This window comes from Motacilla alba, chromosome 26 (assembly GCF_015832195.1).
Source record: "Motacilla alba alba isolate MOTALB_02 chromosome 26, Motacilla_alba_V1.0_pri, whole genome shotgun sequence".
NCBI lineage: Eukaryota > Metazoa > Chordata > Aves > Passeriformes > Motacillidae > Motacilla > Motacilla alba.
The window spans coordinates 6,158,151-6,172,213 of NC_052041.1; the positions used below are offsets into that span (position 1 = coordinate 6,158,151).

General features: G+C 47.3%; 1 protein-coding gene across 3 annotated transcripts in view; it reads left to right on the forward strand.

The window, feature by feature from the left end:
* Positions 1-10,765: 10,765 nt before the first annotated feature.
* Positions 10,766-14,063, forward strand: part of MAGI3 (membrane associated guanylate kinase, WW and PDZ domain containing 3) — a 57,109-nt gene continuing 53,811 nt past the window's right edge. For all 3 annotated transcript variants that reach the window (XM_038162361.1, XM_038162362.1, XM_038162363.1), the window contains exon 1: positions 10,766-11,182. In XM_038162361.1, coding sequence (XP_038018289.1) covers positions 10,861-11,182 — 322 coding nt within the window. In that variant the 5' untranslated portion in view covers positions 10,766-10,860. The remainder of the gene's footprint in view (positions 11,183-14,063) is intronic.

Consider the following 14,063-nt stretch of genomic DNA (forward strand, 5'->3'; position numbering starts at 1 on the left):
ATGAGCTGGCTGAATCCAAGCCCTCGCTGTGGGGCTGCAACCCCAGAGCCCCTTGACATGGACCATAGCTGTAACACCTTGGCCATGGGTTTCCCTGAAGGGATGAAGCAGCACTGGAGAAGGTCCTGGGGCACCCCCTGTGAACTTGCTCTGCCTGTGCCATGCTCTCACCTGAGGGGTGCCAGAACTCTGCAGCCCTGTCCCAGAGCTCCATGCCCAGCCTGCCTGAGCTGAGAGGAAAATGGGCCCCGTTTAATGACAAGACTTTCATATTCCAGCTTTAAACCTTCTGTAAACCAGCAGCTGCTGGACAGGTGAACTGGACTTCTGTGCCTAATGTAGATTGATAGCAGATCAACTTTTGTATCTTAATTTGCTTATGACCTAGAGAATTAGCGGAGAGGATCTGTTATCCTGCCAGTGTACTAATGACTCTGGCAAGAGAAGGGCTCCCCAGGGAAGCAGTGGTATTTGCTAACCTTTCTCCAGTTTGCTTTACATAATAACACACTCCTCCAAATGTCCTCGGCGTGACTGGCCATTCCCCTTTGCCTGCACATGCCTTGATATTCTGCTTTTTAAATTTCAAGACTGTTGCACAGTAAGAAAAGGTGCTGAATGCCTCATGTCATTCATCCTTCCTCTCCCTTCAGAGGCTATTCTTAGCCACGCCATCGGTTTAGCAATGCAAAGGGAGGTACTTTTCCTTTTCAAGGTCTCTAAAGATTTCCTGTATCCATATGTCCAGCCAGAAAAGAAAAACAACCTGAATCTGCCTTCCAGTCTACCCTCCAGCTTGCTGCTTTTCTCCAAAATGGGTTGCAAGGCTGGGAGCATAGCAGACACCCTCTCTGTACAAATGGGCATGATGAATGGAGTTTGTCCAAGCTGCCACCATCACTTCACGTGACAGGTGTGTGCAAACACCATTCTCAGCCCTACAGCCTCCCTGCACACCCATCACCCACCACGCCCTCCCCAGGAATCAGTTCATTCCTCACCCTGACAGCCCAGTCCAAGTGCCACCAGGTGCAGCTATTGCTGTTACATGCTGCCATTTATGAGTGTTTTCATTTCTACAGATTCTTGACATTAAAAGCCCATAATTAAGATAATTAGAACAAAGTCTTGTAATCCGCATATATTTCAATAAGAAGTTTTAATTTACAGTTAAAGGTGAAAGTTCTGAACTTATTATTTAAATAATGTTATCTTTATTGACAGTATGCAATATAGATCTGACTTGCTTAGGGTATTTATGATACTCATTTCTTTTTGATCCCTTTTAATTTGATGAACACACATCAAACATCCAGGAAATGACAGAGTAGCTCCTCAGGGAAGCCAGGCAGTGCTGTGTTGGTGGTGGCTGGGATTGCCATGGGGAGGCTCTTTACAGAGCTACAGCTTGGTTGAGGCACTGCAGTGATCCCGGAATCATGCAATATTGAATTGGAAGGGATCCACAAGTAACATCAAATTCAACTTCTGGCTCTGCACAGGACAACCCCAAAATCCCACCATCTGCTTGAGAGCATTGTCCAAATGCTCAATGAGCTCTATCAGGCTGTGGCCACATCCCAGGGGAGCCCATTCCAGTGTCCATGATATTCTACAGCATGACTTTGGGTGGCCTCAGATCTCTCCAAAACACTCAAGAGATTGTGGCTCTGGGAAATGATTTCTCACTTCACTGTGTCAGGGGCTGTTGAAAATAGCTGCTGTCAACATCTAAGAGTTTTTGTGTGCCAGCAGTGGGACGAGAGGTTGGAAGAGGCTGGCTGCTCATCTTGCCAAAGGAGCTGGAGTATCTCCTACGTTCTCTGCTTTGCTCTCCACCCCTGGCCCCTAGGGCAGCCTCACAGGCAGCTATCCTTGCCCTTCTCCAGCAGGTGCAGGATACTCCTGCCTGCTTGTGCCTCCATTCCCTCTGCACTTCCATCGTGCCCGTGCCTTCATCCTGCCCATTCCTTCATGCTGCCCACATCTCCATACCACCAGACATGGTCTTACAGAAGTGGCAGCAGCAACAGCAGACCTTGATCCTCCTCTAGACTTTATCCCCCCAGCAATGTCTTTGGGAAGGTTTTTTGCAATGATCTTGTCCCTGTGAATGTTGGTGTCACCCCAGTAGCAGGTGTGCAGTGCCACCTGCCAGGACAATGCCTGCAGCCAGGCTCCTGCCAAGGACAGGGATGGGGAGGATGGTGTAAATGATGTGCCCGTGCTGGCTGCTGGGTAACAAGTGTCTGCTCTGGTTCACCTGACAGTGTTCCAGAACACAATGCACCTTCCCTCAAGAGCAGGCTGGAGCTGGCAGCCCTTCATTTCTCAGACTTAAAAATAGTCACAGGAGCTATAAACAACCTTGCACAGAACACAACAGAAGCCTTGTTTTTCATCCTCTCCCTGTTCCTTGTGGGAACAAACGCTCTTATCTCTTTTCTGTGCTTGGTTGACTACTCTGTGCAGGAGAGAGACGTGAACGATACGGCACATCCAGCACCTTGCCTTTGTAAAGGAAATGGCTTGGCTGGCTCAGTGCCAGACCTTGCCAGGGACAGAATTGGTCTCTGCTGGGCAAACAGTGGGATGTGACTCCAGTGCCAGACCAGTGCTGGGCACCCCCTGCCACCAGCCCCAGCTGCTGGAAAACACTGCCGATGTTCTGCCAGTCCATGGAAGGGGTTCCTGAAGAGTCAGAGAAGAAACTACAAAAGCATAAATTAACCTGGAGAACAGAAAAGTATAATCCTATTGACTTCAATGACAGTTAAAAGCAAACAGTTCTGTTAACTATTAGTTGTTATAATTGAACAAGATCAGAAGCCCAACCTGTGCTCTATGAAGAAAATTGAAGCTTCTACAAAAGTTACCAAAATGATGCCATGCTTCCATTATGGCTCTTTACAGAACATTACTTATTGTTAATGTTTTCCATGTTTGCTACCAAAATACAAACAACAGCTTCCTACAAAACTGTGCATGTTAGTTAACCTCATTAAATCCTAAAGGATTAGTCAGCTGTTCCTCAAAGTTATGTGGCTTGGAAAGTGATTTTCTAATATGCAAACTTCAAAGGAATTTTGAAATCCTGCAGTGTAAGCGAGACAGACAAATGTTAATCCACTGGAGTGCTGCTTAATGGCCTGTTTAATTTTTGTCTTGCTTGGTCTCTGTAAGCAGCTGGACATGAAGGCTGCTTGCAATTCAGCTTCCTCTTGTATCACCCCACTCATCAAACACGGATTCCTCTTCCACATGGATGACAGTGCATGCAGGTATGGCCATGCTCCTGTGTCTTATCCCCAACCTACAGCTATGCATGGACACAAATCCAAGCTGGGGAGGGCCTCCCCAGGCCCACTGGTGGGTGATCACAGACTCCTGGAACAGTTTGAGTTGGAAGGGACCTAAAAGCTCATTCCAAATCCCCTGCCATGGGTAGGAAATCCTACCACTATCCCAGGTTGCTCCAAGCCATGTACAACCTGGCCTTGGACACTTCCAGATGGGGGAGCCACAGCTTCTCTGGGCCACCTGTGCAGGGCCTCAGCACCCTCACAGGGAAGAACTACTTCCTAATAGTTAACCAAATTGTTTCCTGTTTTAGTTAGTGTTAGGGAGGGCAGGGAGTCTGTGCCTGCCCAGCATATCATGTGGAATTGGGAACCCACCATCGCACAGTCTTGTGGGGACTACCCTGACTCAAATAAATAATACTATTAACTGGGAAGTAATGAAGGAATTAAACACACTGAATTTTGAGAGGACAAAGAACTGAAACCCACAAATTAATTAAGATTCACAGCCCCCCTGTGCGACTCAGAGGTAATTGCTCAGTTCACAGTTTATGTGGGAGAAGAGGGGAAGGAATGTGGCACAGTGGTAGCAGCTCTGTAATGTAACAGAAGAAGCACAAGTGGCACTTCAGCCCCAGGAAGCTTCTCCTGCCTCCCCTGCATCTCCTGGGGCTCACAGGTGAGTGGAGGAGCTGGGCTTGCATGCTCCGGGGTTGTGAGTGGAGTCTGGACAGAGATCCCTGGCTCTGGTCCCATCCCATTGCTTTTCCCCATTAAGCCCTGCAGCATCAGCCATGTTCTGCCAGGACACTCAGATGAATCTTGAGATCCCTACCCATAAGTGTTGGAGGATGTTGCTGTAATGGAGACAGCCAGCAGTAAAGTCAGCAATTCAGGCTGAATAATGTATTCGCTGCTGTGTTATCAGCTAGGAAACCTGTTAGTAATAAAAATACATGAGCAGAAGCAAGAGCACATGAATGTTTAAAGGGACGAGGCCATTCTTGAGGATGACACTTAGGCAGGCCCAGGTGTGAGTCTGGGTGTCAGACATATCAAAAGGCTGCTGTATGGAAGCATTTCAGCATGTCTAACATGCAGGGAGCACAGCTTTGCCTAAGGGATCTTATTTCATTCATCTAAAAATGAAAAGCATCACACCATACTCTGGAGACCAGTGAAAGATCCTGACATTGGACTCAAGGATCTCAAAAGTCTTTTACAACCCAAATTATTCTCTCCTCTACCAAGTAAAGCAGCAAGATGAGAGGAAATGGCTTCAAGTTGCACCAGGGGAGGTTTACATGAGATACTAAGGAAAATTTCATCATCAAAAGGGTTGTCCATCATTGGAACAGGCTGCTCAGGGCAGTGCTGGAGTAACCATCCTTGGAGGGATTGAAAAGATATGTAGATGTGGCACTTGAGGACAAGGATTAGTGGTAGCCTTGGCAGTCCTGGGTTAATGGTTGGACTTGACAGTCATAAAGGTTTTTTCTGACCTAAATGATTTCATTATTTTACGATTCCTGACCCTTATGTCAATAACAGATAGCGTCCAAAACCTACAGGAGCCAGCTAACAACAGGACACACTCTTTTTTTCTTTTTTTTGCAAAACTGGTTTTGGGTTTGACATTGAAAGGGGGCTGACATTGAAAGGGGATGATATTGAAAGATGAAGCATTGTGTACTCCCTCCCCTCATCCTTCAGTGAGGTTGAGCCCAGCAGTGGGAGCTGAGAAGTGACATCTGTAAAACAGATACATCAGCAAAGAAAGAAAAGTCCCTGCTTTGTGAGAGGGAAATTAACTTTAATATCTTCATTATAAGAGGAAAGGTTGGTGCTGGAATGGTGAGCTCGGAAGATTATCATATGGTCATTATTCATTAATGACTACAAAAGAAGCTGCCTCTAAATGATAACGGTGGAGTATAATGGTAAACCTATGAAGCTTCTATCAGATCCCATTTACTCCCAAACAGTCCTTTGTAAATAACTTATTAACAAAACCCAGCAATATTAATCAGGTTTTGGCTACAATGACATGTGTTGCTGTACAAACACTGCCAGGAGAAAAAAAGAATCTAGAAAAACTCTTTCCCTGTATTTAGAGCAATAATTTAATCACAAAATTATAATAGGACAGGAGCTCCGGAATTATGAATGTCATAATGTAGTGGGAGGATTTTTGTCTGGCTGATACAGGAGGAAAAAATAACAAAAAAATAACATAGAGAAAGGTGTGTCACCAGTGTTTTCAGAGGAACGGTGACATTGTACATAAGCTCTGGTTCTGAGACTGCCTTTGCAATGTGCTGAAAACCATGTTGAAAGGGAGGAACCCGATCCAGAACTGGACACAGTGCAGTGGGAAGACAATTTATTTCTCAGTGGGTGCTCAGCCATGACACCTCTCAGCAAGAGTGTTGTGGAAGCCACAGAAAATAAGGAGACTTTTACATCTCAAGCATGGGGAGCTCTGGGTGAGTTGCCATGTACAGCCCCAACCCAAGGGACCTCTGAACCCCAGGTGTATATTTTTTCCAAAGTTCTACCTCTACTGTAGCCATAGCTGGGTGACCTCTGCCTTGAGGTGAACTTTTTTTCTGTCAGAGTGCATTATTTTACTTCCTGTACTAAAATGTAAATTAACTTAAAGCCTTTGTAAGCAGCTTATTCAATATGAGCTGTAATTTCAGCAGGGGCTGTAAAAAATTCTCTCTGTAAAACTTTTATCAAAGTTATTTTGTGTTATTATTGCTTTCTGTGATGTGTCTGGATTTTCTAAACAGCAAATAATTCTGCACCTATCTTGGTTCCTTTGATAATATTTTTTATGACAGATCTACTGAGACTCTAGATACATTATTAACACTCAAAAATAAGAATGGGGACAGTCTTTTCTAAATAACTCTGTGTAAACCCTTGCATGTTGCTGCTTAAATACTAATCATGGAAAGACAAGGAATGTATTAATCATCTAGATTTATACAAGTAATGTAACCAGATCTGCATGAGCTGTTGCTCAGAATAACGAAGGCAGTTGTCCTTACGCTGGACAAGGCTGATCTGCTCAAATGAGGCTTTCTGGAAGGTACAAGCAGTTGGAAGAGTGACAAAGTGATGAAGTCAGTGGTGTCCATAGCAGTCAAAGAAAGGTTGGCTGTGTCAGTCTGAAATCACACCTCAAACACCAGGGAGCGATCCCAGGAGAAGACTGATGCACACATAGGTAACCCTAGTGCTCCCTCCAAATGTAGGGGCGGGGAAGGAGACTTGTTTTTCACTTCCTAACACTCCACTGCTCTTCCTTCATCCTCTTTTCTAGAAGCCAAGAGAACTGTTAGCAGTTCAGACTCCCTCTCCTCGGTCAGTAGGGCTAGTGGAACTGGAGAGGGCAGGATAACACCTCAATCCTCTGTCACTGGTTCCAGTCCACTTAGATATTTCAAGGTGTCTGTGAAAGACAAGCTCAGACCTCATTGTGCAGGACTCAGGCTGGGAGGTGATGACTGACAGGAGTGGGCATCAATGCCCATGAAAATTGAGTTTCCTTTTGCATTTTCCAGAGAAGTTTGTGCACAGACACAGAGGGCTGGTAGTGCTGCTCTGTGAGCTTTGACTGGTCCTCCTTGTTTCCCCAGGCTGCTCAAGCAGCTGATATTCAGTGAAGAGAGAGAAAGTGACTGCTGAAAAGGAGCAGGAATCAGAGAGGAGCTGGGGATTATTTTTATGAGACAGACTGGGACAGCCTTTTGGACCATGCCAGCTATCCCAAATCCTTGTGAACAGGGTTATAAAACTTGACAAGTCTGCGGCAGATATTTCATATCCTATTAAAGATGTAAAACCCCTGACAGAGATGAACCGCTTACAGATGCTAACTCACTGCTGGTGAAGGAGGCTGACAGCAAGGGGAAGGTCAAACAAAGGATTTTAGTGGGTGATGATCAGAAACACACCCAAGTGAAGAAAAATGGCTGAATGGATGGTAAAAATTATAAAACATCACCAAACCAACAGCTTCTGCCATTCCTAATGAATGGATGAATAGTGTACTTTGCCAGTCACTTCCACATGCAGAGGAGAGCTGGCCTGTGACACCCATTAGCCAGAGTTTTATTCCAGCACAGACCATTCCCAGTTGTTAAATTTAGAGCTACAAAGTTGATCAAGAGACAGGAGCATCTCTCTTATGAGGAAAGGCTGAGGGAGCTGGGCCTGTTCAAGAAGGGGTGACAAAGAGGGGAGCCCATCCATGTCTGTAAGTGTTTAAAGGAGGGCTGCCAAGTAGACGGACCAGGCTCTGCTTGGTGCCCAACAGTAGGACAAGAAGCAATGGGCAGAAACTGATGCACAGGAAGTTCCACCTGAATATGAAGAAGAACTTCTTTATACGTGAGTGACACAGCACCGGAACAGATTGCCCAGAGAGAGTGTGGAGTCTCTCTCCCTGGAGATGATGAATGGTACACAATCCAGTGCCATGTGATCTGGTATGACCCTGGAAGCAGAGAGGTAGGACCAGATGACCCACTGTGGTCCCTTCCAACCTAACCCATTCTGTGATCTGTGATTCTGTAATTCAGTAGCAGTGGCTCTGCCACTGGAGCTCCCTGCCAATAGTCCCCTGGTCCTGTCATGCTCGGTCCTCGCTTCCTGAATAACTCAGTCCTGCTTGCCTCTTTCAGCCATGCACTTTACTGCATTTCTCCAACCTTGTTTATTCTTCAAAGCATTAAGTTCTAGATCTAGACTTAAATAGTCCATTACTGCATTTAGGTTCTAAATCCAATATGTAGACTTCAAACCCATGCTGTAATTCTGTACAACCGCATGACTCTCCCCTCAGGGTTTGACTGGGCCTTTATTCCCTCTTTGCAGGTGCTTGATCACATCATCTGCCTCCCAGAGCAAGTAGTGGAGGGGAATTTGCGTAGGTTGCTTCTTTATTGACATTAACAAGTCCTCTCAGTTCATCTCCTACCGCAGCATCCAACCATACTTGGAGCAGGCACATGTGGAGCAATCTCTGTAGTTACTTTTTAATGCTTGACCATGACTGTATGTCCTGTAGATCCCTCCATGACACTTGCTCTTGGAAATTATTCCCCTTGTTTCAGAAGTGCCTTATTCCTTATTTGTTGTTTTTGTTGTTCTCCCCTCCGCGCTTTTTTTTTTTTTTTTTTGCCAGCCTGAGGATAACTGAACACTGCTGTCATTGTACAAAGCAGTACAACACAGGTCAGGGGCAGACTCATCCCTTGCCCAAGCTTTTAACCTGTTGGCAGTTGTTGGTGTCAAGCAAACAAACAAACCAGTTTTTTCCCATATTCTCTGTCACAGGGTTACAGAGCTTCATTCAACTGAGGTGTCTTTCATTTCATGAGTGTTAGTTTAAAAGGATTTGTGATGTTTCAGGTGCAAAATGACGTTGAATATGCAGCTGGAAAATTGAGGCATACACAGGATCTGTATTTACTATCTGATTTACTGTAAAATCTTGGTTGAAACATCTAAAATTCCAAGCCAAACAATCTTGCTGTTTATAGGATTACTGAGGAGACATTCAACACTGATCTCTGCTCTCTGGTGACCAGTGATAGTAGTACTGAAGGCACAACATGGAACTGTGTCAGAGGAGGTTTAAGCTGGATACTGGGAAATGGTTCTTTTACCCAGAGGGTCGTTGGGCACCAAAAAGTCTCCTCAGGGCAGGGCAGTTGTCATGCCCCAAGGCTGTCAGAGCTCAAGGAGTGTTTGGACAACACTCTCAGGCATGTGGTAGGATTTTGGCGTTGTTCTGTGCAGGGTCAGGAGTTGGACTTGATGATCATATTCTATGATTCTCTGATTCTACTGTATGCAATGATCAGTAGTTCTGCCTTGCTCAAGAATGGTTATTTATTTGTGAAAGAGGAGCAAAGAAGGATATACCCCTGTGTGGATGCTATTCCTGCTGGAACTGCCTCTCATTTGCCTGCTGTGCTGATGTGTTTATGAAATACAGGCAGATTTATGGTGCAGCTTTGCATTGGTGAAGCATGCATTGATCTCCATCTACAGCCTGCTGGGTTGATACATTCTCGTTTCCCAGGTGAGGAGTGCAGACACCAGGGATTAGTCTGCCCAGGGTGACAAAGACTTCTCTTGAGGCTTGGGTTTATTCTCTAAGCTTTACAAAATTCCCTGGTAAGGTCTGGTTCCATGGCAGCTTCTGCTCCTGTAAAAGTTAATTTATGACATGTTTAAAAGTTTGCCTTCAGATAAATATATATTAGGGTCACACAATTTTCAAATAGACAGTCCTGGATATGTCTGTCAAGAGAACAGCAAGTGCCTGGCTTTGAACCACTCTTATTCAACTGTGATTTGTTTGCGCTTTGTTTGCGATTTGTTTGCGATTAAGGAAAAAAAAATAGGACTGGGCAGTGAAATTTGCAATTTGAACCAGAAAGCTTTCAAAGAATTAATTTCCAGCTTTTATAGCAGTGACACTGATTTTGAATGAACTTTCCTGTGGTTCATACTTTTTAGTGTTTCCTTTGTTCAGCAGCTGCACTGTGCTCCCAAATGCTGGGATGTACATGTCACATACCTGGCATGTAATCTACACCTGGCATGAGTTAATTGCTATGCTGAGATCTGTGAATCACAGCTAAATAAACAGGCTCATATGAAGAGAAAACCCACTGGATTTGTGTTTTTCAGTTGAAAAAGTACCTGCATCTGTTTATATTTAAATTGTACCCACTGTTCAGAGCTCTGCTGTGGCCTGAGGTGCTCACGCTGCTTTGAACCAACTGGTTCCAGTGGCAATATCCACGGGAAGGCTGGGAGCACACAGGAGTGGCGTCTCTGCCTGGCTGGCTGTGCAGGCACTAAACGCGAACATGAGAGCGGATCATGGACACCTCACCTCAGCTCTCACACCTATCTCGAACCCAGCTGGAAAGGGGGTCTCCTGGCTAAGGGGTGACCCCGGCTGAAGGTAAACTCTTCCTTAGGTGGGAGCTGACTGGGGGCTCTTAGCTGAGGAAGACCATGGCTGAGGGGGGCTCCTGCCTGAGGAGAGATCCTGACAGAGATGCTTGCTGACAGGAGACCCTCCCTGGGATGGGCACTGACTGAGGAGCTCCTGGCTGAGGAAAGATCCTACACAACGCAAGCCCTCGCTGAGAGGGGACCCTGCTGCAACTGGCGCTGGCTGGGGAACTCCTGGCCGAGGGGATATCTCGGCCTAGGCGGGGATTGCCCGAGGGGCTCCTTCCGGGGCAGAGGGCCACGTCCGGACCGTGCCGCAGCTCCTAGGGGGTCCCGGCAGGGCCCGGTCTAGGCCCGGCCCGGCCAGGCAGCGCAGGGCCTGTGACCGGCAGCGCCGCGCCAGGGCCGCGTCCGGGGCGCGGCGGAGACGGGAAGGGCGGAGCCTGGGGGGGGTGGGGCCGGCGAGGCGGGGCTGGGGCGGCGCGGCCGGGCGGCAGTCGGGCGGCAGCCGCGGCCGGGGCGGGAGCGGCGGCGGCGGCGCGGGGTGGGTAGCGTCGCCCCGTGTTGCGGCATGTCCAAGACGCTGCGAAAGAAGCGGCACTGGCTGAGCAAGGTGCAGGAGTGCGTGGTGTCCTGGGGCGGCCCAGCGGGCCCCGACCCCGATCTGCTGCGCGGCGGCGCCGAGCGCGGCGAGTTCCCGTACCTGGCGGGCCGGCTGCCCGCGGGCGGCGAGGGCGCGCCGGGCCCCGCGCTGCTCTCGGGCAAGGCGCCGGCGCCGGGGGACGTGCTGCTGGAGGTGAACGGTACCCCGGTGAGCGGCCTCACGCACCGCGACACGCTAGCCGTGGTGCGGCACTTCAGGGAGCCCGTGCGCCTCAAGACCGTGCGCCCAGGTGAGCGCCCTCCGCCGCCGAGCTGGACCGAGGCCCTCCCGCCGCCGCCCAGCCGGCCGCGCGTAGGCCCGGCCGCGCCGGCGCCCTGCGGGGCGGCGGGAGGGCCGCGGCGGGAAGCGGCGCCCGGAGGCAACCGGGCGGAATCCGGGGCGCGGGTGCCCCGCTGGGAAAGTTTCCGCGGGTTCAGGAAGGCGCCGCTGTCGAGGGGGGTGATGTAAGGGGGGGGAGGCAGTCCGGTGTCCTGGGGCGGTGCTCGCTCCCCCGTCCCGTCCCGGCGGCTTCTCCCGAGGGTCCTCTCCCCGCCCGGAATGCCCGGCTTCGCGCCGCTGCGATGCGGTGTTTTTGCGGGTGTGACCCTCGCGGGCCTCCGGGTCCGCGAGTCAGTGGCCCCCGCAGGGTCCGGTGCCTGCCTCCTCGTCTCGGAGGTGCAGGAGGTGCTTTCTGTGGTGTTTATATAACCCGCTGCTTGCAGAGGTCGAGGGTGGTTGGGGAATGGCCGGGATGGAGCCCCGGACTGCCGTTGCTTCATCCTGTTGGTTTCCCATTTGGCAAAGGTAAAAACCCGGAGAACAAACTCGCACTGTTGTTTTTTTTCCCACAGATTTGTATTATTTTTGAGTACACCTCAATTAACTAATGCTTGTGATAAAATCATATTTATCAACGTGCCTGTTTAATGTAAAATTAATGCTGAATAGTGGCACCTGCAGCTGCATGAGTTAATTCATGAGCTCCAGAGTTACCTACTGCTTTCTTGGTCAGGCAACCCAGGTGTGAGCCTGCTGCCTTACAAGAAGGTGTCTTGGGATAAAATATTTTTCTCTGAATCCCCATGGATATCAGTATTTCTATGATTGGAGTCTATAATATTTCTCATAGAACTTCTTTGCTAAATACTTGTCTTGTTCTTCTTTGGTAACTGCTGGGTGCTATTTGACTTTATGTAATATATATTTTAAGTCGGGTTGTCCCTGTTTGACCACTAATGGAAAGTCATTTTCTGTATAGAGACTGTTCTGTTGGTCCTGATTCATATGACTTGCTAAATTAAAACAACAATCAAAAAAAAATGAAACAGACGCACATCTTAAAAGCACCTACAGAAGCCTGGTTGGTTTTGAAAAAGGTCTTAATTTACAGAATTGGAAATCCTTTCTGAAGAGAGAAAATGGAAAAGAACAAACAGCTGCAATTTAGATGTGAACTAAGAGGATTTAAAAAAGAGGGACAAATTGTTTAAGATAGAAAATAATCTCTTTTTAAAAGAGAAAGCTTGTGGAAGATGAAACTATAGTTTGAAGGGAATTCTTGTATTTCCTATGGAGGGAAATAGGAATATTCTTGTGCTGGGAATTTGTATAACAGTGATGTCAAAACTGGCAGAAAACATTTAGAAGAATTGCTGCAATTAGCAGTAGAAAAGGGCAAGAGCCAGCTGATGTTGATGAGGACTTCTAGATGTCAAGTATTAACAGTAGTGTGTTACCTGTTCCTTAAATTAGGGGTGGTGTGGAAGGAACAGGAGTGGGGAATATAGCGTACTGATGAGAAAAGGGTCCAGAAGATTAGCAGAGGCTCGTTGGTTATTCCAGCAAGTTGATTAAAATTTGAGTTTTAGAAGAGGAGGAGAATATTGGGCATGTGAACCAATAGCACTTAATGAGAGTGGGCTGCTTTCACTGGCTGGTTTAATCAAATCAGAGTATTTTGGTGAGGTGGATTTTCAAGTAGGCTTTCAGTAAGGTATCACTGACTTGGATGAGGATCTTGCTGAGTGAGCATGGTGTGGCCGTGTAGCTGCCAAAATACGAGAGCAGAATTCTCCTGTGGCTTAGTAACTGGTTAAAACAGAGGAATGTTTTTTTCAACAGAAGAAAACTGCTGCTGGAGTCTTGTAAGGACCTGTGCTGTTTAGCATAGTCGTCTGGGGCTTGTAAACCCAATGCTGGTGAGTTGTACAAAGAGAAGTAGCATTTTTGTGCTGATTTTATGTAACTTTTGGAACAGATCGAATTGAATCTTCAGATTCAGCAATTTTTCCCATACTGGAACATATGTACCACCATCAGATGATTTTTGTAGTCCTTTTCTCTGTTGGATTTAGTGTCCTTGAATACAGTATTTTAAAACATACTGGTTTTTGGTTGTTTTTTGTGAGGCTCCCACAGCTGCTCAGTGGCAGTTTTCCAGTCAGGGCATATGTAATTGGGAAAGTTGTTGACAAGGCATTCTCTATGAAGACCTATGACTTTGAATTTGGCTTCCCTTTTGATCCAGAGCCATCCAAACCTGCCAAGTTTTGAAAGGCATCTGGGAGAGTGCATGGGACCATGTGGGTGGTTGAGATGAAGGGAGTGAGGGCCAGGAGCTGGTGGTCCCTGGTAGGCACATAATATGTCTGAATTCTAAAGGACATGTAATTGTGTTACTGCATTTCACGGTCCTGTGTTTCATGATTTTCCTCAGTCAAAACTGAAACCATCATTTGAAAGGCATGGAGTGCTCTGCCAGCAGACCTTTGTGTGCCCCATGGCTCTTCAGGCTTGGGTGCTGAAGGACAGAATTCTGAGGGGATCCAGTGTCAGGGGTTGACAAGGAGGGATTTGTCTCCTTGAATCTGAATTGTAGGGTGTTTTTAAGGTCTTGATGCTCACAGTCTGCCTGTGCATTTTAAAGGGTGAATTTGGTGCTCCATCTTCCAGGTGAAGTCTGTGCAGGTGACCTGATGACCTTGGACAGCAGGATCTGGACTACTTTAGTTCAAGTCATAATATAGTCACTCCCTCATTAAAGGCAGTAACAGCTTTACTTGACAGCAGTAAAATCTGTGATACTTCTTGCAAGCTCATAGAAGATTTAAAATGGAAATTTCAAAATGCTG